The following is a 25,257-nucleotide window of genomic DNA, read 5'->3' on the forward strand; positions in this document are numbered from 1 at the left end:
GAATTTTCAGGCTACCAAAAGAGTAATGTGAAACAGTGTGTTTTGGATTTGCCAATTAAAATATAAAATTTCAGTGCCAGTCAAATAATTATTAAAAGTCACTTTGTGTACTTGGAAAACTGTGATGCTTTCTGCTCTCCTCCACAAGTGGAATAGAAGCACTATTTACTTTGTCATCACCTAAAGTTATTGCTGTAGCTCCTGAGATGTTGCAGGGTTTTCCAGCAGCAGTCAGGGGAGGTCAGTTTAATAAGCTAATAAATATTTCTTGAATGACCTGGCTTTGTATTTGGTATAAAGAACTCTGAGTAGTGCCAAGTAGGATAGAAAATAAAGAATAAAAGTTCCAGAGATTTTGCCAAAATTCTCCACAGATTACTATTAGCCTCATTTATGAGACTGCACAGAGGACTGTGAAATCTCCTTTGAACTCTTAGGGCCAGATGGTTTTGCTGTTAGATCCTAATGACCCACAGCAGTGTGCGTACACAGACGCCCCGGTTACCAGTTGGCTGCAAACACGGGGTGTAGGCAGGAGAATTCATGACCTGTGCTTCCAAAACACAAGCTATTCCTGCTTGGGTATGAGGGGGAGCCTCCCCTTGCTAATGATGCTGTAAAAAGCTTTTCTGCTCACCTCTCTAAGGGGAAATCATTTCTAAAGCAAGTCATGAGCATTCCGGGCTTGGAGGAGTGAGTGACAGGCACAGTGCCACATGCAATTCTTCTGATGGCCATGAAGCCATCGAAAGGCAAAGAGGCTCTCATGGGCTTTGTGGATCTCCAGTCCCAGCACTGTATCTCCATGCATTCTCGATGAGTGAGGGAAAGGCTGGACTCGAACCAATTAAAGCTTTAGGGCAGAGCGGTAGCTGTGGTGCTGTCACATGGAACTGCTTGGAAGACATGATTTATTTTGGATTACATTGGTTTTAACTAGTATAATATGAACTTCCTGATTTTTCTAGGATATGTGGACAAAAAGTCTAAATATGGTTTTACTCATCTTTTAATTTAGAACTACAAGTGTTTTGGTGACCTATGAAATTATTTTAACGATCTCTGCACAACACTGAGCTGTCAGCTCTATAAATGTCATCCCAACTGGATACTAGTTTCCATCATGGCCATTTAGCCTCACCAGCAGAGCTACCTCCATGTGAATGTCTTCTCTATGTCAAGCTGTGGAAATAGTCACAGTTGCCAAGAAGCATCAGTCAAACATCTTCATAATACTCCATTTAAAGAGAGAGATGCCAACACGACATGTAGGAGCACCGTGACTGCAGCTTGCCCTTGGAGCTTCAGGCACAGTGGTCGGTGAATGATTTACATGCAGACCAGTGCTTTTATCTCTGATCATTAAAAATGTGTTCCAGCATGGCTCATCTTAGCTGACACAGGCTTATCCTTAACTGTCCTTATTGTAGCACTAGGAAAAGTCACAGGGTAAGGGGAAGCGCTCCAGAGAATGGGAAGTGTGACAAATTGAATTTGATACAAGTTTTGACCGCTGGTACAAGATGAATATGGACTCGTCACACAAGGCTGCTCTTTTGTTCTTATAAAGGAAGCAGTGAAGTTGTTTGACCAGTGTCTGTATTTACCAACAGAGAGAGAAGTTATCTGATGGTATCATTTTTGTCCGACAGGGAGTTCCTGTGCTAGGTTTAGGCTGCAAGGATGTTTTAAGGTACTGACAAGGAGTAAAGTGACAGAATTTGAAAATAAAGAGAGAGGTGAGGCAGCAGGGGAGGTGTGGAAGAAGTATGTTGTAGAACAATTGGGCTTTGAACATTCACATCTTAGAATCAACATTAAAGCTCCCAAAAGGTTGGCACATGTTGCTTTTTAGTTGGTTAATTTTTCAGAGTAAGGGATCTTATCACAAAGTTCTAAGGTACTGGGTTCATCTTAGCCCGCATTTACTTCATAGTTTAAACATGGCAAAACATTCTGCTGCATTTTGGATTTATTCTTGTAAGTCAGACAAGACACGGTCACAGGATTTTTCTAGCGCTGTTGCTTGGTCTTTGAGAAAGTTATTTAAGATTGCCTTGCACTTGCATTTGATGTAAATTTGATGTAAAACATGATTTTGTACATATGGAATTTCAGCTGATATAGATTCAGTGTAAACTAGCTGGTTTTTTTTCCACTGAGGATAAAAATAAGGTGTGGAAGCTGAGTGTTTCATAGAACTCTGCTTGCATACCATCACTGCAATAAGTGAGGCAGCCCCTGGCTGTGTAGGAGACCTGCCATTGTATTGTGTGGGCTCCTGGAGGGATATGTAATAATTCAGAGCCCTCACGTCTCATGTACAACTTCATTTTGCTCCAAAGCACCTCTTTAAAGCCTCTTGTCCTTGGCTTTTTGTGGCTCCAGTCTTTTCTGAACATAACCAAGACGGATTCCCTTTCTTCCCAGCTAGTTGAACACTCTGTTGCCACAGCCTTTTGAATCAGAGGTGTCTCCTTTGAAGCCCTGAAAAGATCTCTTAACTCAGTGAACACAAAGCTTAGCAAGTAGAGGCATTTTTATCTGTAGTGTGTCAAGAAGGTTCCAAAGGCATCACATCCACGACAGTTAATGAAATCAAAGAGACTGCTTAGGAAGCGTTCCATTCTTCCTGTGTGCCCTGGTTCTGCTGGTTTGGGTTGGCCCCAGAGAGGGTCTCTGAGGGAGCATGCACTGTGGTACCCAGCGGCCATAACAAGTAGTCCTGTGTCCAGGGCTTATCCAGGGGATGAGCAGTGCCCCATGTGCCATCATGATACAGCTGTCACTGCCACCACCCTGGGCTTGGCAGGAGCAGGCACGGCTCCCACGCACTGTAGTGCGTGCCACTAGTCCGGGCAAGGGGCTGAGCCCAGCTCCTCATCCTTTGGAGCTGTGTTTCTTCCATTTAAGGGAGAAGGCAGAACATGCGCTGTGCTCCGCTGGAAGCCTGGCTGGCAGTGAGCAAACGCTGTCAGGGAGCTCCTGACATGCAGCACTAAGATAGCAGAGGTCTCAAATGACTGGGATTCCTGCGAGCCTTGGTCAGTATCACAGACGGTTTCCAACTGGGCAAAGTACAATATTTTCCCTCTGCTTTTTATGAATGGCCGTATAGTATTGTGCTTGAGTCAGAGTCCTCCGCGAAAGCCATTCATAAAAATAAAAACCAAACAAAACAAACACACACAAAAACTTTCTAGGTCCAATCTGGAGCCACTGGGTGCCAGAGGCTGGGAAAACACACTGGCAGCTCAAACCCCAGCTATCACTGAAAGTATTCAAGGGGCTTTCTGGTGGTCTGAAAAGTATGAAGTGCTGTGTGGAAGGGCAGCTGGTAGAATTATGGTGACACATACTAGGCAGGAAGCCAGGGCTGGCCTTGTTTCAGACATTGTCTTTCCTCTCATTGAAGTGTCAGGACCTAATTCATGGAAAATTTGGTGAGTTGGCAGCTCTTTCAGAAGATTTCATTGAGCTACAGTGTGCGAGAGTCACATGAATGCGGTGCACGCAGCCAAAAATATATGGGGATTTCTGAACAGGAGAAAGCAGTCAGCCGCTAAGAATGTCTGCAGATTTCATAGGGCTTGGGAGTAAACGTACACAGGTGTAATCAGCAGGCAAGGAAAAGAAAACAAAGCAGAAAAACCTTTCAGATTACCGAAGAGCTCCATTAAACATGAAACAAATAATATCTTTGTCCAAGAGCAGCAAATGCCTGTAATCAGTTCAGGGCTTGCAGTCCACCTGGAAAAGGTGTCAGGAAAATGCGTGCCTTGCTAATCACTTCTCCACTGCAAGGGAACTTAATGGAAAAGGAAAAGATCCGCCTCAAAGTTTAAAGACAGACCCGGTCATTGCTTTCTTCTTTTTTATTCTCGGTCAGTTATTTATGTGAGAGCAGAACTTAGCGCCTGAGGCAGGGGTACAAAAATAAAACAGCAATAAGATTCCACCAAATTAGAGAAATGACTGCAAATAAACAAAGCATCCCTTGTTACAGTGGGATGCTGGTGGCGGGCTGTCTGAATTGAATCAGTTACATTGAATTTACATTTTCATTGATCCTTCCCACTGAAATGCTGCTCTGAAAGGCCAGTTACACTAAACTGTTTATTCAGAAATATTCCAGTTATTTCCTACTACACTGTCATGAAAATTAGGTTTTTGGCTATCTGGAGGGACAGCGTGTTGGCTTCTGCCCAAGTGAGGCACTAAAATCACTGCTGGGATTAGGAACAGGCAGGAAGGAAGGGCAGGAAGAAAATCATTGGGTGCCATTCATACGCTTTGAAAACAGAAGATCCTGGGGGGTAGAGTGGGGGGAAGGCTGCTTTGCCCCACTGAAATAAGAAAAGCCCTTTTGTGCTCATGGTGTCAGGATTTCTTCTTGTATCTGTGGTCGTATTGTTCCATACAGCTCCTTGCACCCACAGGGGTCACACCACCAGTGGTGGTGTATTATAGCTATGTGGATGTCAGTTCCCTTGCTGGTACTCCTCCTCCTCCCTGCGGCTCCAGGGGACGAGGTGGGATGGAGGCCCGTGAGTCATGTTCCCAGCTCATCTGGAACCTTGTTTCCCATTCCCAGGTGGGAGCAGCCAACTCCTCAGCCCCTGGCTGCGCCACCTTCATGGGCAGGTGGGTGCAGTCCCCGTACCTCCTGCTCATGTGTCCAGCCAACCCAGTGACTGGAATCCCAAAACCACCCCAAGTGGCTTGTGAGGCTCATCACCTCTTTCATTGGAGCTCCCAGACCATTGCTTCCTGGGGACAGAGGCATGGTTTGTCCTAACTGCTAGCTGCAGCAGGGCTGGCTTTGGTCCATCAGGGAGCCCTGCTTGGGAACTGGTCCCTCACCTCTGTCCAAGTTGGTCAAGAAGGAGGGCTTACTTGCAACTCATGACTGAAAGAGTGTGGAAGAGGGTGCACAGTGTAGCATCCATGGAGACAGCAAAATCTGGCTATAGAACTAGGCTATGAAGTCTGGTAAGTAATGCAGCAAAGTAAATCCAGCCATGTCATAGAAGAGCTGGAAGTCAGAGCACGCTAAAGTAGACCTCACCTTGATTTTGCTTGTACACATTTAACATATTTTTCTACAGCCAGAGTAATCAGAGCAAGGTCTTGCTAAGTGTAGGACTCTAAGAACTGGGTACATTCATCACTCCAGTTCTGAATGTGAATTTTGCCTGTGTTTTTTTTCCTTTGCTGAATGGAAACTTCAGTGAATTTGCTTCTCATCATGCTTTCTTTTTTTGACTTTTCAGCCTCAACAAGTGGTTCAAAAGAAGCCCGCTCAGGTAAGAAAAGCTGATTTAACTTCCTTGGACTGTCTTAAATTGAACACTCCCTCAGTATTTAAACTGGTCTCATTTACTGTAAAGAGTGAAGGGAAATGCATCAATAATATGAAGCAGGGGATTGCTGCTGGCTTCTCAGGCAGTATCGCATTTGAAGATCTTCTGTTGGATGGTATCGTTCTTTAGTACCTTAGACAAAGTGGAAGCTAAGGTATAATGGAAACAGTCTAGTACACTGCATTCATGGCCTCTTCCATCTTATTTCGCCAGGACACTCACGTGAAAAACAAACCAACAAACAGAAAACAAAATGAAATAAAAAGCCACTAACTCTTATCTAACTTTGTTACATGTGCTCCAGCAGGGAAGAGGTGTGGGCATGGGAGTAAGTCTGCCCATCTCTACTTGTCAGGCTCCATGGGGCAGCAGTGCTGTTCCTTGGTGAATATGAATGATTGCTGAGTCAGGAGCAGAATGGGCCATTGCTTTTCTGGAGAGAAGTCTGTTTTCAGAAGGGAATAATACTTTCCTTTTTCCACCTTATGGTTTTAATACATTATTGTACAGTGTGCATTATAGTAATGTCTACTGCAATCTGAATTAAGAGCTGTTACATAAGAAACAGAAAACATCCTAGCTGTGAGTTGAAGGGGTGAAATGATGTAACTATCTAAAGTATGTGTAGGAATCAAGTTTCTACAGAAGAAATCAATACACTCACAGCAGTGGTGAATCAGTGGCACTGGCAACAATACTGATGCCTTCTAATAGCAGAGATAACATTCTAGATGAGTGCTGTAGTGTCTTCAAGTGAGGTAAGTTTTGCAAGGAGAGGTAATGTCTTTTATTAGGCCAGCTCACAGAAGAAATGCAGCACCAGTCCCTGAGGACCCACCATCTACAGCCTTCTGACTACAACACACAATTCAAAACACACTGAGTTGTTCTAATAAAAGATATTTCCTCTCCCTGGTCTCACTTACATCCTTCAACTGCGAGGGCCGCGGTCATGCTGTTCCTTGGATAGCCTGGTAGTAAATCTGCTGGCAGGCACAGAGCCAGCCTTCTCCTCCATGGCACTGGGGAGGCAGGAGGCTCAGACCGTGGTGAGCAAGGGGAGGCCAAATCCAGGAGGTAGAAATGGAGGCTGTCTGAGTGGTAATGGAGTGTGAGCCCTGGCACAGGAAGGGAGGGAGTGCCTGGGACCGAGGCTGAGCTGGGGTTGCTTGAGGATGAAGTGGGGCCCTGGAGTACCATAGAGAGGTAGGAGAACAAAGTAACAGCCGGTTTAATGATACAGGAGTTTGCACTGAAGCACTGAGATTCCCAGGATGGATCTTCTCATCCTTCCTTTCCCAAAGCAGTGGCTGTGGTGATCATGCCACGGGTGTTTCAGCCAGCCGGGTGCAGCCGCTGTTGCATCTCCACAGAGATTGAGAGTGAGAGAAGGAGCCCTTTGACATCCCCATTAGTAATGGAAACGTTTGCATAGAAAACTAGGAGGCACGAAAGAATGCATAAAAGGAGTGAGAGGGCTTTTTAGCAATCCCCAGTCATCACAACAGGACTAGTGGAATTACAGTCTTTAAATTATTTGTGTGCCATGTCTTCACTCAAAGAACATTTCTTTTTTTTTTAATCCTTGGCCTGAGGGATTTCCAGTGAAATCACTGACTCGTCTTTAACCCTTCCTGGTCTAGCCAGGCCCTAACCCCACACTCCTGCTTACACAGCACTGCGGTTTTGCTGGCTGTGGGTGCCTGATGGGGAGCAAACTGATGACTGAGAGCAAGTACTCCTGACAGCACCTTCCTGTGACTGGGAAAAGAAGGAGGTAAAGCAGTGTAATCCCTGGGACAACCAGAAACTTCGTGCTTCTGGGCTGTCCTGTAGCTTTTCTCCATTCCCTTTTATACTACTGATTTTCCCTTTAAAGGAGGGAGGTTCAGTCTAAGAATTAACAACACGAACATGAGCTCATGCAGGCTTCCAAATCTGACCTGTCTAAGGAAATAATGATAAATTATATAAACATGGGGACTACATGGAAGTTCATGGAGGATAATGTAAATCTTACTCTACATGCAGAGGAATCTCTTCCTTTTCCATCTGTTTCCTTCAAAATATCCTCCCAGATGGCTTTACCATGTGGCAGCCTGGATTAAGTTAGAAATGTGTCCTTTCTTCATCAGTGAGGACTGAAGTGGCTGCGGTCAGGAACTGCTGTGTGATGCTGAGCGTGTACCCCAGCCTGCCACGGTAGAAGCAGCAGAAGCTCTATCCCTGAGTGCAGCACTCTGAATTATTGGCCTTTCCTATAAGACTTCTGTGAGTGCTACTTTACATCACTGTTGCTGTCATTCCTGCTCCTCCTGCACATGCCTCTTGGTTTTGCGTTATATATAAAAATATAGAAGCCGCAAAACCGGATCACATTCTCCTTCTGTTGATGAGAGTTTCCTTCCCATCACCTTTTCCCAGGTTTCAAGCATTGCACAGAACTCCGTCACGCTCTGAATTCCTTGATCCATATCTGTTGCTAGCTTAGGGCCGTACAGACGCCTTTATAAACTTCCGCAGTATTTTCAAACATCCCCAGAGCTCTGAGGAGTGACAGTCATGCAGACAGCAAATGCAACTGTAAATTCAGATGGAAAGCTTTAAGTAATATCTGTACACACCTCTGTGATGTTCGCTGACACATACGCTCACACTTCCGTGGGGAAATGAAGAAAAGATACTGAGCCTGACTGCACGCCATCAGGAAGTTTAGCACCTTCACATAAATATGTGCCTAAACCTCAAAAACAAGAAACTCTCTTTAAATCCACCGTCTCAGAAGAACGGGCAGCCAAACAGTGCAGATGATGAAGTAATAGCACTGAGGTGTGCAAAGAAACAGCCCAAACACACATTTCTCCCTTTCCTTGTTTTTAAGCTATTTGTAGCAGCTGTAGCCTCTGCCAGATGGGAGAGTGACGCTCTTAAGTAATACAAAGGAAATAGATATTTTTAGGAAAACATCATGAAAGCTTTCAAGGTTTTCTGAAAACAGGACATGTTTTATTTTGATTGTTTCTGGAGAGGAGAAATCCAGTGAGTGTGGAACAGCCCTTTGAAAGTCTTTTTATAACCTCTTCGGGAGGTCTGTTAAAGTCTGAATCTGTGCAGTTACTTGAGGTTGTGTCAGAGTCTCACAGGCATCATAGCGCTCTGAGCCCAAGTGTACTTCTCTATCTTACACTAGGTGCATTAGTTGCTCTTAAAACAAAACAAAGCCTAACAAGAATAAGAGCTAAAAACACTGTTTTCTATAGGAAAGCAAATGCACATTCGTGGTGTTTATTCATCCTACTCGGTTCTCAGTCTTGATAGCAATTAAGTCATGCATGTTAATTAGTCATAATATATATACATCTCACAACTTCCAAGTTATATGTGTTCCACAACTGCACCCATGGCATATGCACTCAGTGTAGGACAAACAGTAAATCCTACAAGTGTCAGACAGGCTCTGCAGCCCAGGAGCTGCACTGATGATTCACATATTCATATGCAGCCCAGAAGCATCAGACCTCAGGAATGCAGCTGAGAACAGGAGACATGATGCTTGTGGGGCAGCTCTGACATGCTGGGATGCCCTACCTGGTGCCTGTTGTGCCCACGTGCTGCATCACCTCTCTGTGCCCTGTATTTCCACTTTGTACCTGCTACATGTCACACGGGATTTTTTTTTCCCCTTTGGGAAAACTCAGAGAGAAATGTGGTAGAAGGACTCAAAAGTTCCAGTCTAGCAAGGATTCAGGGTTGAAAGAAACTGCTGGTGTCACAAGAAGGCTGGCAAATCACTCACTGCCACACAGGCATGTTCAGTCTCTGAGGGAACACATGGCACTGCTCAAGCCCAACCTACATCCTGCCCACTGGGGAGCAGTGCAGCTTTGCTCATTGGAGCAGTGGCTCTACAAACACCTTTGCCCTAGAAGATGATCTGGTACCCTGGGTTTTCATCACTCTTCCCACTTAGCCATCAAGTTGTGCTGTGCCTGTTATACTTTTTCTGTGTTTACTGATAGGGAGAATTGGGAAGTTGTCAGTTTCCAGAGGGAGAAAACTTTATTTTCTGTATGTATGTGGAATTTTACACTTCCAACTTAGGGTGCATGTGTGTTTTTCACACTACTCCTAAACATCCTCTGAACAATTGAGCTGCCTTTCTTTTATCACTGCCATTGTTAAAGCAAACACTGAATGTTTTCCCAAAGACAGCTGTAGGAACCACCTTATACGTGCTTGAGCCCCTCAGCACTACGTGTGTGCATGCCAGCCATGTGTGGGTATTACAGCACGGTGAACCTGGACTCACTGCACCTCCTCATGTGGGGCATGGTCCCAATGGGGCTGCACGAAGCATTCCCAGCAGGACCAAGCCCTGTACCCACAGTGGAACCCCAGATCAGTGCTCTCCTCCCACCACCTGACAGGGCACAATGTCTTCTGGATTTCTGCATAAATAGCTTCCCAGTGAGATAAGCTGTTTGTATTGACCCTTTCCCCATAGGTGTCCCTGGAAGGTTCGTTTTTCCAAAGCTTCACATTATTACCATCACTTACGTTTTTAAAATTGATGGATGGTTTCATTTTCATTTTTTAAGTTCCTGCTTTGGAAAAACCTTCCAGATTTGGCCTCTGAGCGTTCTTGAAACATTGAAGCAGTCTGTTAGGATTGATGGCAAAAGAAACATGCAAAGTAAAGAAATAAATAGAGATAATGTTGAAGTTGTGGGCTAGAGCTAGAATCGCTAAGAAATTGGGCCACTGGAAGAAGGAGCTTGCAGTTCCCTTCGGAGTGGTTTGAAGCTGAAAAAATATGTAACCAGAAGAAAGAGAAGAAAGAAAAGATGATCTTCGGTGCATGAGTATATTCAGGGATTTGATGACGTTCAAAGAATCAGGAATCAAAAATGGAGCGATCATATGGTGTATGTTGCTGCTCTGTAAGGTCATCTTTTTAACGTATTTATGGTTTCTTTTATTGATGGTGGCCTCTCAGTTCCAGGCTGGCAAGCACTGCCAGCGGTTACGACTCCACACAGTAAATAGTGCAGCCACAGGGTCATCCATTGCACATCAGGTTTATGAAAAGCACTTTTATAGAAATTGATTTTGCTCACAGCTCATTCAGATCTTTTCTTCAATTGAGCTTCCTTCTACCAGGAACAAAAACATAAAACGAGCTCACTTAGCATTTCCAAAAGGAGCGGACAGATGTTTTACCAAGGTAGTTAAACGTTTAAGTGTGCACCATAAACTGCTGCTTCACTTAACAGCACATCTTTAGATACTCACATAACATTTGTAATACAGCCCTTAATCTTTTTGGTCCAAATGTACCAAGAGATACACAGACAGCCCTGTTCCCCCACAGGCAGAATTTGGGAGTCTGGCTGAGAAAAGCAGCAAATCCCCAGACCACTAGTTGCCCAGTCTCTCTTTTGGGGCCAGTAGACAGCTTCCCTGCAGGGTCAAGGGACACCCAGCAGCTGTTCCTGCTCGGCAGCTGCACTGCTGTAAATTCTGCAGGGTAGGAGGAATAGTCTGCTTCTTGCAGCACCACGGTGGCTGTGGAAGTCACCCTGAAAGTCGGTCCCTTGCAGAGCAGCCCAGTGCATCTCACCCGAGGAGGCTTTCAGGCTGTACATGGTGCCAAGAGAGAAGCATTATCCATGCCGCTCACCCAGCTTTGGACTGTGGAGCAGTCAGTGATTGAGAGGTTGAAGAGCCTCTGAACAAACAAACGGGAGGAAAGTGGTTTGGTTATATTCCAGCTTCACGCAGCACCTGCCTCAGTGCTGAGTTCTGCATCACCTTGCTTGGCCTGCCTATGGTCTGAAAGCAAGCTGAAGTGACACTGACTAAGGAGTAGAGGTGTCCCTGTCACCTAGTGGAAGAGCCTCCTGTATTCTTTGTATTTTATCCGTGCTGAACTCTTGCAGTGTGCAAGACCCTTTTTAGGGAAGTCTCACTGTGATTCAAACATCATCTAGCTGAAACTGAGATGTTGATGCTCCCATTTTATAAGGGACTTACGAGCATGCAGACAGTCATGTTTCAGTGTAACTAGAAAGGAATCAGATCTCCAGGGATATTTTTGCTTCTTGGCTTGTTAGGAATAAGTTGTGGGATTCAGAGTCAGGCGTCTGTAACGTGCAGCTTAGAGGTGCCCTGGCTTTGTCAGTCATTTCTGAGTCATTTGAAGAGCAGGAGTGTCACTACATCACCCAGTCTGGGAGGGGTCTTTCACTCTGAGAAGCCACAAAAAGATTATGTTATCTATTCAAACATGGAACACGTCGTTTCCTTGACACGAGCCCTAGCACAGGAAGCAGCCATCTGAATGCAGCGCTGGTCACACATTAGCCAATTCGATACAGACATGCTATCAGGTTGCTGCTCTTTCCCAAGGTACGAGGCAAGGCCTGCTCCTAAAATTCTCCATGCTGAGCACACAGAAACACCCAGAAACTCCAACTGTTGGGCAGCTCCACACATGGCGCTCAGAGCAGGTGTTGCAGCTGAGTACTTGGGGGCCAGAGGGGTAACTTAAAACTTTCCCATAAGAGAGCAGTACCATATCCTTGCAATTGCTCCATCTCCTACTTCTCTCCCCTTCCCTCCTGCGGAAGAAGCCCACCATGGGCAGGGGATGGCCGTGAACAGGAAGGCCTTTAACCCTGTGGCTGTGACCACAGATGTTGAGGGAGGCACCACATTGAGTTCAAGAGTATCAAGAGCCTGTACAGCCAATACTTGGGTATCCATCTTGACGAGCATATGGGATTTTAGGAAGTATGGGCCACCCCCTGAAAATTTGGATTATTTTAGGATGTTTCCAGAATGATATCCAGAAAGTTGAAACTACCAGAATGATCACCTGTTGGACCTCTAGCAACAGAAATAATCAAAATGCTGATTAGCAAAGATAAGGTGTGTCAGAAGGCTGTGCAGAGAGAAAGCACTCTTTTCACTGAGGGCATTGCTTACTGAAGGTCTCGTAAAGGCTCTGCGTCTTTCACAGTCAGCGTCATTGTTCCTCCACACCCAGCTGAAGTCACTGAAAGATGCCCTATTTCTTGGCATAAATATTAAGTGTCCCAGGGCTATAATCCAGCTCTTTTACTCCACTGAAAAACATGGGACATGGGCCTTATGTAACTAAGATTGGCTTCAGGGTTATATGAGACTATCTTAAACAACATACTGCAATCCACTTTTAGGAATTGACGCGTCTTTGCTTTGCCTGTTCAGGGCCGTATCAGTTTTGTTTCAAATTGCATGTTATGAGTGAAGCATGCTGTAATGGAGATAAAATTAGAGAAACACAATGTGATTGAAGTTAAGACCAAAGAAAACACGTTTGTCATGTGTTAAATAATTTTCTAGAATGGTCATCTACAGTATGTGCATACCAGCAGTATTAAAAAAGATTTGGCTAGGGAAAACAGAGGTATTCTCAGCCCTTATTAACTGATATACATCTTTAAACGTGTTCTGGAAGGAAACATTAAGAAGCCAGTATTTTGTTTTATCCTAGAGTTTCCATGGCATTGGAGGAATTTTATAAGGTCCCTTTATTGCTTAAAACAACAGCCTTAGAATGGACGAGTAAGGAGCATTTCACAGTCACTCTGTCAGTCACCGTGGGGTATCATCTGTGGAATTCAGTGAATTTAGTTCCTTGAAATCAGTACTGTCATGCAATTCTGGAGAGAGATGCAGCCTCCCTGGGCAGCCTGTCAGCACATGACACCTGTGCCAAATGTTAGGGCTGGCATGGAGCAGTGGGACTTAACGAGCGTGCCTCCTCCCATGTGGCTCACAGAGGAGAACTCAGGCAAAGGATTCCTTAAAGTCAGTACAAAATGAAATCAAAAAGGACATTCTAAAACCACTTCTGCCAGTGGAACTATCATCCTGTGCTCTTTTTGTGCTACCCCTTTGTGCTGTGACAGTATGAGTGCTGTCTATAACAGGCTGCTGTCCGGAGAGGAGCTGTGAGCTCACTGTTGTTGATTGAGCATCTGATTTTGTTAGCATGGTGCTGCTGTACTTAAGGACAGGGTAAAAGGTTGAGAAGCTTCTTCGTAGACTATGCAGTGAGACATGCTCCTAATTCCCTCACGGTGAAGGCTACAGGAGTGTGTATGTATTGTTCAGACATTGACACATTACAAAGCAGTGCACAAAGGACCCACCCAATGTCTTTGGGCTGCCCAGTGTCTGTATCATAGTATCATAGTATCATAGTATCATAGTATCATAGTATCATAGTATTGTGCGAGTTGGAAGGGACCTTAGAGATCATCGAGTCCAACTCCCGGGATTCGAGCCCTCTGTGTAGCAGAGCGGCACTTCTACCCCCTGCTCCACAGGGGGGGATTCGAACCCGGGCCCCCTGGTGTTGCAAACGGGAATTTTACCGCTGCGCCACCGGAGGCACACAAGATTCTGTAATCTCAGTTTCCTGCGTATAGGACCTAAATAAATAAATATGCTTTTCTCACAGAGGCTGGAAAAAAAGCCATTCAAAATGACTGCCTATCTCTTGGGTGTTTTAGCACTCACATCACTATAGCAAACTATCTCATGGATTCTGTTTCATTGGGATCCCAGTGCCACAAATGTTAAATTCTTGATCAAGTCCACTCCTCCAGATGGTGAGTATCACCACGATGAAGTTCTGCTGCTGATCCCACTGGAAGGCATTTCTGGAAATGCCAGAATGTTTCCAAAAAATGTTGGCCAAAATCTCTTAGGAATGACTGTTTCTTATATCAAAAAGGGGATACGATACTGCCAGTGTACTTTTTTTATGTTGCTTCTGATCTGTTGACGCAGTCACATTGTTAAGGGCCAGTCTCTGAGCTCAGGTTTGGAAGGCTATTTGCCACAAAACAACCATGGGAAAAGAGAAGGAGAGGGAAAAGAAAAAAAAAAAGAAAAAGACTCACCCACATTCTGCCCAAATTCAGATCTCAGATTTCCCACATCTTGGTATTTAATTTCTCACAGAGTTACCAATGATTGATCTCATGGCAGGATTAGTGGGAAGAAAAATGAGAGCTCCATTGAAACCAGACTTGAGTCTGGAAAGATGGGACATGTGAGCTCTAGGACCCAGGAGATATCAGATTCAAGGCAGCAAATGGCTTCCTCCTACCCTTTCCCCAATAATCATGCTTGTTTGGAGTCAAAATCTGGAAACTGAAATCAGAACAGCAGAGAGGCAGTTACAGTATATTAGGTGGCTCCCCCATCGCTTTTACAGTCTCCTGAGAACTGTGTTATATGGTGGGGGCATTTATTGTAATTTATGTTGGTATTTAAATTTATGAATAGGAAAACGGATTAACATTGAGGTATAAATTGCAGTAATCTGCCTCGCTCCTAGAAGAAAATGTGTTTTAAACACACATTTCTACCAGAAACCTTTTCTGATTTGATTAAAGAATATAGATGTGCTCAACTGGAAAAGAAACTCCCATAGTAGGCTCTACAATCAAAAGGAAATTTTCAGTATCTATTGAGCTGGACAGGCCCACACTGTTTAGATCAAACTATCTTGTTTAGAAAAAGCTTCTCCCTACGGTCTCAGTGCAGATGGAACTAGAAAATTTGGGTTCCTGCTCCATGCTGAAGAGGACCATACTTTATTGCCCTTCCCACCAGATGGCGTGGGGATATTCAAGAAGTTGAAAGATCTTTAAATGCATTGCTCTAAATCCTTTAGGAGTCGAACATGTTAAGATGACAAGAAGTGTATGTCATTAGACTGTAACTACCCTTTTTGGATTACCTGGTATTTGTAGATTTATTGGCAAGATGGCTTAAATTAGGGATATTTTTTTTAGCCTGCAGCATTACATAATAAAATAGCAACAGAACTTTTTTGCTGTAAAAAAGGGGAGGAATTGGGGGGGAGGGGGGAGGAGTTTATTCAAACCAACACAAAGTTCCCTGATTTTGCACTCTTTGCCTGCGCAGAGAGGTGCTCCACAGTTACACAATCAGTAATGTTTGCAAGGAAAGCATTCCTATTACCCCATTTTGCTCAGAGTCATTGCCCTGCCTTTCACTGCAGACCTGCTGTTTAGTCTGAAACCAAAAATCAAACCCAGGACTGCAGCTCTCAAAGTTAAATACTCGGCGTTGCTGCCAGCACAAAGCCTCACCAGTGTCTGTGTGGTGAGATCTGTGATTAAACTCTTCAGACGTTTTTAAAAGCATTTTACAAGTCTGTTAAGCTTCAGTGTTTTCTTTCTTTCTTCCTTTCTTTCTTCCTTTCTTTCTTTCTTTCTTTCTTTCTTTCTTTCTTTCTTTCTTTCTTTCTTTCTTTCTTTCTTTCTTTCTTTCTTTCTTTCTTTCTTTCTTTCTTTCTTTCTTTCTTTCTTTCTTTCTTTCTTTCTTTCTTTCTTTCTTTCTTTCTTTCTTTCTTTCTTTCTTTCTTTCTTTCTTTCTTTCTTTCTTTCTTTCTTTCTTTCTTTCTTTCTTTCTTTCTTTCTTTCTCTTTCTCTTTCTTCCTTTCTTTCTTTCTTTCCTTTTCTTCCTTCCTTCCTTCCTTCCTTCCTTCCTTCCTTCCTTCCTTCCTTCCTTCCTTCCTTCCTTCCTTCCTTCCTTCCTTCCTTCCTTCCTTCCTTCCTTCCTTCCTTCCTTCCTTCCTTCCTTCCTTCCTTCCTTCCTCCCTTCCTCCCTTCCTTCCTTCCTTCCTTCCTTCCTTCCTTCCTTCCTTCCTTCCAGAAAAAATAAATAAATAATTTAGCTGAATTGTACCACAGAGTCTCACATGATCTCTGCAGAACCAAATAAGCAGGCTCAGCTTGCTATCTTTATGAAATATGTTTCTCATTTATGGGGGCTTTTCAGAGCACAGCTCTGGGAAGGTTGAGCTGCCTGTGTTGAACTCTTTCTTTCACAAGTGCAAAAGAAGCCGAGGGAAAACCAGGGGAGCTTCGGAAAGAGCGGTTGCCACAGCCCTGCTTCCCACAGCCACGCTTCCCACTGCTGCACTTCCTGCAGGCCCAGCTCACCTCAGTCCCAGCACTGGCTCTCACAGTGGGTTACATGCCCGGCCATGAGCTGCTTGTTCAGGAGACCAGTGCTCGTAAAAATGTCACTGGAGCACTTCCCCTTTGAAAGGCCCTTTCATCTTACTCTCCTGCAGCCCCTCTCTGGTGGGCAGGCAGGCTTGACCGGGAAGCTGCCGCCTGGCTTTCCCGCATAGCTGGGCCCTAATGAGGTGTGTGCGGCTCTTGGCTGCAGGTTTTCAATCTCTTTCTTATTACTTCAAAGCTGCTGCTCCAAGGCTCAGACAAGTTTGATCGCTTGGCAAAATCTCTCAGCTGGGACTCAAAAGGAAGACGTTTTATTTTATTGTTTATCATTATGGATAGATAGCTGGTCCCAAACCACAGTTGCCAGTGGCTGCGTAAATGGAGCCGTATTGCATTTTTAAGTGATAAAGGATTGGAGGTGAATAGCTTCTGACAGTTGCTTCCTGTCTGTAACAAGCAGTCATTTTGGAGGAAAAAGAAATAGAAGTCTAACAGGCCTTGTTTAATTACCCTTTTCATGTTCTAAAATAAGAGTAGGGAGCAAAGAGTAAACAACACAGATCTGACCATTGTCTCAAAACCAGTCCTGGTGTCCCTCTCCTTGCCCCTCCTGGTGTCTTCTCCTTGGCAGAAGGCAGAGCTTCACCATGATTCTTCCTCTGCCACTAAACACACAATATGCACAGTCATCAGTGCCTCTTCCAGCACTGCAGGGCTCGGGAGGAAGGCAGGCCTGTTCAGGTTTACCTTCATGGACTCCATCATCCTTCTGGGCTTTGTGGTCTCCACTGCCAGCGAAATAAGAGCTTATGCAGTGGCCCATAACATTGCAGTGGACTCTACAAGCCTAGGGATTTTGAAGATTGGCATTCATGCATGCATTAGTAATTAGAGACCATTATTACAGCCCCTTTTGCCTTTTGCTCCAGTTTGGGTTTTGGCTCTGGGTGTGCACACAGAGCAGTTTTCCACTGCTGTAGTTTACAGCCTCCACAAGAAGTTTGTAAGAGCAGCTGATCAGAACTGAGGTTGGTCCGGCTCAGTTGTGTATGTTTCTAATGGCATTACTGCTTTATTTGCTGTAACATTTTGTCCCCTTTCCATCAAAACTGTTTACAGCTCACAGGACTGAAGCTCTCTAAGATAGAATATGTCTCTGTCAGTGTTAGTACAGCATCCACAACTGTTTCAAGAACCATTTTTCACTTTAATTCTGTTCTTTGCAGACTCTAAATGGTGATTCCTTGTGAAATTGTTCAAACTAGTACTGAGATTTGGCTGGAGATTTTCACTCTCCTTTTAATCACATGGGGAACAGATTTTTTCAAAGTGTTTTGACCTGCTTAGGTCAAAAAGGCACTTGCTCTACTCATATGCCAAGCTGCGTTTAAGAAATCTGGCCTGACATGATTTAGACAGACAAGTCTCAATTTCAAAAGGCTTCACCAGAGCTGGCTTCAGCGCTGAGCAACGTGCTTGTCAGAAACCTCACTGCTGAGTTATGTCAGGGCTGCTCTAAAATCCATGGCAAAGTTAGGCATTGGAAACAGGCTTATTTAAGCTCATTTGTAGGAGACATTGAGAAGCAGATTCTAAGATAGGTATTTTTCAGAATATTTATACACAGACCAGCCTAATTTCTGCCTCTGGAAGTTCTCATGGAGTCCTTCTGGATTTCAGAATCCCATGTCAGATAAACCCTTTATCTCAGAGTAACCAGAGTCATTATCACTTCATTATATCGAACAGTTCTACTAGTGACAGGTAAGAGGAGATAGATAGAAAAATGTTTTTGTATTTGCTTATTCTAACAAAAAAAAAAAAGGACTTGAATCCATGTTTAAAGAAAACTGTTCTAATTTAGAGTGGAATGTCCTGTCCTGTTCAGAAGGGATGCTCCTGAGCAATGTCCTGGTCCCATTCATTTGCCTGAACCTGTGACTTAAAACCCAAAGCTTGACTCAACCTTGAAAAACACTTCATCCATTATAGGAAGACGATCTATAGGAGTGGTTCATGGATGTGCAAGAATAGTAACTCTCTCTGCCTTCTGCTGTTATTGCTCTCAGCCATGCTGTTGGCACTGGTTCTCAGCTTTCTAGCATCTGAGTCCCAGGGCAGCCCCAGCAACTTCATTCCAGCTCTCCCAGTTAGTAAACCTTCTCCAGCAGCTGGAGACATAGATTACCCAATAATCCTCACAAGCAGCCTTTTTGCTAGTCAGGAAGAATTGTTCCATCAGTGGTGGGAGAGGGCATCCTTCATTTGCTTAGTAAGTTTATGCATTTGAAAGGCCACAGGCTGATCACCTGCAGAACAGTATCGGTATTTTGCTTTGTTAGCTCACTTTCTGTCTCTTAGAGAATATTTGATCATTTATATGAAAGTGGAATGACTTCAACAAAAACTGCATCCTCTGTATACAGATTCGGAGTGGATTGTCCGTAGGCAGAAAATGCAGCTTGAAATATTTGCTTCAAATTCAGAGAGCATGGATGTTTCAGAACACGACTGCATACGAGTTTCCAAACCAGCGCTTTGCATACATTCATGCTTACAGAGGAGTGTTATTGTCACCATTGTGCATTGCTTTCCTTACTGTGGAAGCTTGGAGGACATCTCCAAGTTGAAATGAATTTTAAGTTGCTTAAACTGCTTGCTCCCAAGAGCATTAGGCAGCTCTGCACATGCCCACCATCTGGCACATAGGCACTGGGTAGGTTAAGCAGCAGTTCAGTAACACCACTCATTGGTATTTCAACACTGGATTCATGTTGTAGTTAAGTCTGCAGCCTTTTGAAGACTGAGGTTCTTTGGTAGCAAGGAGGACTGTTAAAGGCAAAGTTAATGGGAACATAGACATTTAAAGCAATGATGTTGTTTTCCAGCCCTTAGATGTCAACCCCAAACTGTCCCATCAGTTGCCACCTCTCCATTTGTCTCTTCCTTTATCTCTAATGTCATTATAGTTCCAAGATTTTGGCTTCCTTGGAGGGAGCTGTCTGTTTGCTATCATCAGGGCTGTCCCGTAGCTTAGTCAGTGATTGTAGGGTGTCACATGCAGGACAAGTACGGGGAGACGGCGGAGGGTTTCTGAACTGCTCTGTCGGTAGAGTTTTCAACTCTATTTTTAACCACCAGGCTGGGGAATTCACATTCCTCCTTACATGCTAATAGTGACAGCACATGGAAATTGCTTGCTTGCAGGCTGCTTGACTCAGCTGTATTCAGATACAGATTTTCAGTATTGAAATAATTTCTTTAGATGCCTATATAAAAATATTCTTTAATCCGGCATTTACAGTTGTGTGACTTTCTTTATGTGGTCATGGCGGTCTCTTCTGCCTTAATGAATCCTTTTGTTGTGAAGTGTGCGCACTAATACCTGCAATAATATGAGCTCTGAATTGAAAATCTCAAATTTAACTTTGCCTTACTGCTGAGTGACTGCTGTCACAAACTCAGCAGGACTGCACGCTGACTGACAGCCCCTTGGAACAGGAGTTTGAGCTCTTGCCAGCATGATTTGCAGAGGGCAAAGCAGCTTGAAGCAAAAGTTCCCACACAAAGCTTGATGCAAAAAAAAATACCTATGATGAGTGTCTGCTAGTGCTGTAAGAATTTCTAAAGCAGTTCAGTGTGCTGGCCGTGGAGCAGTTGGGATGGCTCTGTGTAATGTCTGGGCACAGCCTTGGTTATCTGCGGCTGCAGTAGGAGCCACTGGCTTCAGGGACTCCTGAAAATATAAGTTTGCATGCCAGGGGATTTCAGACAAGTTAGCAGACAATGGTCCACAGTCTGCAAGTTGCTCTTGTCAGCAGTTCTTTTTTGATGTATCTATTCAAGCATACCCTTTCGGGCTTAGGATCCAGCAAAATCTGTGCCAGTAGCAAATGCTTGGTTATAAAATAAAAGCTCTGACAGATTCGGAGACTCTGCATGTACCATCGCTGTGGTCCTGCAGTCCATCTCACAACATTGGTTTTAGCTTTTTTAGTTCATATTCATGAGCAGAAGGAATAAAAAAGAATGAGTTGCCAACTGAATTGACAGTTTCTAGAGGCAGTTAGCCTTGAAGTAGCTGTAAAGGAGCTTTGCTCCGGTAATTAGAACATAGTAAAAGCTTTTAGAAAACTGAGAAACGGTTGTCCTTCTGTAGATGGGGGGATGCTGCTGTCAAACAGGAACCAGTTGTCTCAGTGCTATCCTGTGCCCTTTCAGGTGACCTGGTGGATCACAGTCATCCATACAGAGTGCGACATGGGAGACCAGCAGCCTTCTGGCCTGGCTGCTGAATGCCAAACAAAATAGCCGGGGCATCTAAAACAGGACCATTCTCCTATCTTCAGACATGTGGGTCCCACCAAAGGTGCCATAATTTGAAGCTGCAGTCAGTGAAAGCCCACTAGTCATGCTGACTGCAGAGAGCATTTCTAACGGAAGCCTGCTGCGCTGCATCCTGGTTCTTTTTGTTGCCGTCACTGTTAAATCCAGGCTAACAACAGCAGTGCCAGCCCCCTGCAGAGTAGCCCTTCTGAGGGCAGACCTCTGCTGTGGACCATTGGGAAACATGTGGCCTTGTTCAACAGATCAACACCAGGAAAAGGCAAGGGGGCCATGCTGGTGTGTCCCAGTCCACAGGGCACATCTGCCAGCCTCTTGATGATGACGCCTCTCTGAAAGAGACCATTAAACATTTGTGCACATGCGGAAGGATTTCTCAGTGCTCTTTTCTAGGAGAGACAGCAGCTCCACATCACTTCCTGCTTGTTAGGTCAGTTACAACAATTAAGGATTGAAATAGCTCAGGATGCTGTTTGCCGTCTGTCCTTACAGTATCACACTGTGACCTGCAGCAGTTCACTTACATGATAGGTTGGCTTAAAACCACCTGTCTGTATCTGAGCTATCTTAGACTTTTGCAAGGCAGGAACCTAATGAAGAAAAGTTTTCTGTCTGCTGCACAACAATCTGATCTCTTTGCTGTCTTTTCTTCCTGAAAACAGTGATGTGGATTTGAAAAGGAGAGCTGCGAGCCTCAAGTGTTTTTAATAATCGGTTTATGATTATTGGTTTATTATTTGTTGGTTTTAGTTCAATTTTTGGTTTCTTGTCTTTTGTAGTACTACAGGTGCGTGTTTGGATGTACATACCTGTCATTAAATTAATATTGATTCATAGATAGATAGATAGACAGACAGATGAAAGATGAACTTCTCATTTGTTTTCCTGGTCTCAGCAGCAGAGACCACAAGGAAAAAAAATACTGTGAAAATCACAGTATAAATCAGGAAATTGGGCAGGTCTTTAGCTAAAAATAGCTCTTTATGGCTCCCCTGGCTGGGCTCAGAAATAGAAGTACATCCTGCCATGTATTTTCCCTGTCTCCCATCGATGCTAGGCTGTGATCAGAAGTCCACCATCATGGAAAATGGGTCAACTGGGGGACAAGGCAAGGGTAAAACAAAGTGAGTGCCTGCATGTGTCCTGTGGGCCTCTGGGACTCAGTGGCGAGAGTGCTCTAAGGGATTAAGCACGTGATTGCCATCAGATGCCATTAACCAGAACCAATGTCTACCTGTGTTATGTTCCGAGCATGGAACCCACAGTCATAATTTTTAACTGAAATATTTGGCTTGCAGGCAAAGCTGTTGTTTTCAGTGGCCATCGCAAGTTCTAAATTACCAAAGCTTCAAGACAACGTACTTGGTGTTACTTCTCAACACACAGCCCAAGTTAGCTTTTCAGTAGGTGCCGGTAGACACCACTTTTCTTCTCGCCTGAGATAGTGTAGCAGTCACAATCCCACTCTGCAAGGATGATAAGCGAGGAAAATGCATTACACGATAGCAGGATTAGATAGAGCGCGAGCGCCAGTCTCCAAACGCTGCGGGGGACGGAGTGAAAGTCGCTTAACCACGTGGTGAGTCAGGGATCATTTTCACACAGCGCTCTAAATATAACTGTGCTGCGAGCAGGAATCAGTTGTTGTGAGGAAGAAATGGTTTATCTGCGTGATAGATTGATGTCTCCTGGAATTTAAATATTAATTGAAAAGTCAAGGTCGGAGGGCGGCTGACACTTGACTTTGCTCTCTTTCCTCCGTCCACAGCTTTGATCACACTACATCTTTCTTTGTGCCTGGTGCTCCAGCGAGTACCCCAGGGTCACGGCCCATTTCCTAGTCAAGAGGTATAAACCTGCTGGCTTAAATGGCTGAGGCCTGAGCTTTAGTGGAGGGCAGGGGTCTGGTAGCAGAGGGGGGAGTGTTTGCTTCATGCTTTTCACATTTCCCACATAACCCAAAGCAGACTAAACAAAACCATTGTGAAATCTCATGGCTTGATGCTGCTGTGGTTATATTTTTTAAGCTGTCATCCATTCATTTATACTTAGGTTTATTCCCTGGATTTACAGCTATTTTTTTTTTCCCCATTCTTTTCTTGGGAGGGTATGGGGGGGTACAAGGGGCTGAAACCTTTTGAAAGAGGATTGCAGAGAGTGGTGGCCTATGATTAAAGCTGTGTGTTTTTCCTTGATGCCGCTCTTCTGCAGCAGTGTCACACATGGTAGCATTTAGGAGCCCTTCACAGCTGAGGTGTTTCAAACACTAATGAATGGAAGTTTGGCCATATAATGCAGACAAGCTTGAAGGCATGCTTTGCTGAATGGTGTACTGTAGTGGCCTGGGAAAGGAAGAGAGTTATAAATTGTGTCAGTTAGCCACCGAGACAAAATGAAGCCATGTGGAAAATCAAATCTATTAAAGTATGAAGACTGTTATAAGCTGTTTTAAGCTGGTCATTCTTAAAAGGTCTCCGTTGGCTGAGGGGATAAATACCTATTTTTCATAGATCTTTTTCACGTGCTGGCTTAGGAAACGATGAGCAGTGTTTCAAAAAAAATCAACCTTTCTCTCTCGGCCCCTTTTATCAGAAATGTTTGTTGCTCCCGGTTTACTGTCTGTGTCCTGAAAAGCCCAGCACATTGGTTAAATAAGCAGCACAAGAGCGTTGCATTCAGCCAGGTGTGCTGAAAGGAAGGACAAAGTTTGCTCTGGGGCTGAGGAGAATGGCCAGCAAGGAGGCGAAGGCTTCCCACAGCACCCCCTTCACACTGGATATCTGCTTAAAATCCTTCTCATAGGAGACCCATGACAGAGCACAGCAGGGATTTCTCTTTCTTGGTACCCCATGGAGTAGGAAGGAAGAGCAGCAAACTAAAGTCATGTGGTCTGAGAATGGAGACCTTCCCCTGTTCTCCACGGTGGCTTCTTGAGGCATCACAGCAGCTGTACACCACGTTTTGTTACTGTAGGATGCAGAAGTCAGCTGCATGAGAGGAGGAGGCAGCCTTAGACGCACGGTCACCACATACTTATTTTTCTTCTTTTTGTATATTCTAGGAAGAGACTGAAGAAACATCCTCACAAGAATCTGCAGAGGAAGACTAGGAGAACGCACCATGCAATTTCTACCTCATCAGCAGTTGGGTCTTTTGAAGGGAGAAGACACTGCCTTGACCACTTATTTTCTATTGCCACGGTCTTTCCACTTTTGCCTGGGGGGAGGGGTGGGGAAATTGCATAACCTTAAAAAGGATTTGACTAATCAACTTCTTTATAATCCCTTCACAGTCCCAGGTTTAGTGAAAAACTGCTGTAACACAATGGGGACACAGATTTAACGATGCAACTTCAAATTACTGTTTTCAATTTTCTTAACCTACTAATAGTTTGTTTGAGCTGCTAAGTAAGGGTGACTGGGTCAAGAAGAACTCCAAATCAGGTTTAAGTCATTCACTGCACTGCATATAAACAAGAAACTTGTAACATATTAATTATAATGGGCATTGAAATAGGAAAGGCTGGGTGTGTAACACCTAACCTTGCAACACTTCCAGCAACCCACTCCCTACTTAGTGAACTCTCTGTTTTAGAACACCAAAGATAAGGGATAGATACTACTTTTGTTTTGGTTTTGGTTTTGTTTGTTTTTTTTGTAACCTCCTTGTAGATTTGTACTTGATTTTTTTTCTTTTGGTTTTGGTTTTTGTTGTTTTTTTTTTAGTCTTACTGATATTTCAGGAAAAAAAAAATATAAGTTGAAAGCTGAACTCTCACTTCGTTCAGCTGGTAATCGGAAGAAAGAGCAACATGAAAAAGGTACTTCCGTTTTGCAAAAGGGAAGAAAGACAAAGATACGTTGTATAGTTTTACGTACAAACATATCAGCAGAAGTAGTAGGAAACAAAATGAGCAGCCCTCGCCTTCTCGACTGTACAGAGCCCGAAGGAGTCGGCTTTCCGTAGAGCCAGGTGTTTTCTGTGGAAGCAGAAATGATTGACACCAATTGATAACGCCATTAACAAGTAAGTCTTTATCAAGAAAAGCGTTTTAAACCGTGTAGAAAGGTACCTCAGAATTAATCGTGAGTTTATCTGAACAAAATAATCTTGATGTTTTGGTTATTTTCAACTAATTTCCACCCACCCTGCACCAGATTTCAAACAAGATGGATCTCTCTTCATTACTCATCAGTCATGATGTAAGAACCAACACCATGTACCTCAGTTAAGCTTGTGTATAACTTTAAGCAATGCATTTTGACATAGGATGGTTCACTGAGCACCTCTGTGCCAGTTGCGTTTCTCCATCTTTTCATTCAAAGCAGCACTTTTAGCAACAGATGCAATATTACCCCACTACTCAAAGCTACCTCTGATTTTTACAGTTAACTCAACAGACTGATAAATACATGCTGCTATACACATTCAATGCAGGAAGTTTTTACTGGGTAGATAATCATGAGTATCTTCATCTTCCCCTTATTTCTACTTCA

The 25,257-nt window shown here is 44.0% G+C and overlaps 1 protein-coding gene across 1 annotated transcript in view; it reads left to right on the top strand.

Moving 5' to 3' along the window:
* HMGA2 (high mobility group AT-hook 2) overlaps positions 1-23,970 on the top strand; it is a 100,070-nt gene extending 76,100 nt beyond the window's left edge. Inside the window, exons 4-5 of the mRNA XM_072359453.1 lie at positions 5,274-5,306; positions 23,823-23,970. Of these exons, the coding sequence (XP_072215554.1) occupies positions 5,274-5,306; positions 23,823-23,870 (81 nt within the window). The 3' untranslated portion in view covers positions 23,871-23,970. The remainder of the gene's footprint in view (positions 1-5,273; positions 5,307-23,822) is intronic.
* The last annotated feature ends 1,287 nt before the right edge of the window (positions 23,971-25,257 follow it).

The sequence above is a fragment of the Excalfactoria chinensis genome, chromosome 1, assembly GCF_039878825.1.
Source record: "Excalfactoria chinensis isolate bCotChi1 chromosome 1, bCotChi1.hap2, whole genome shotgun sequence".
NCBI classification, from domain to species: Eukaryota; Metazoa; Chordata; class Aves; order Galliformes; family Phasianidae; genus Excalfactoria; species Excalfactoria chinensis.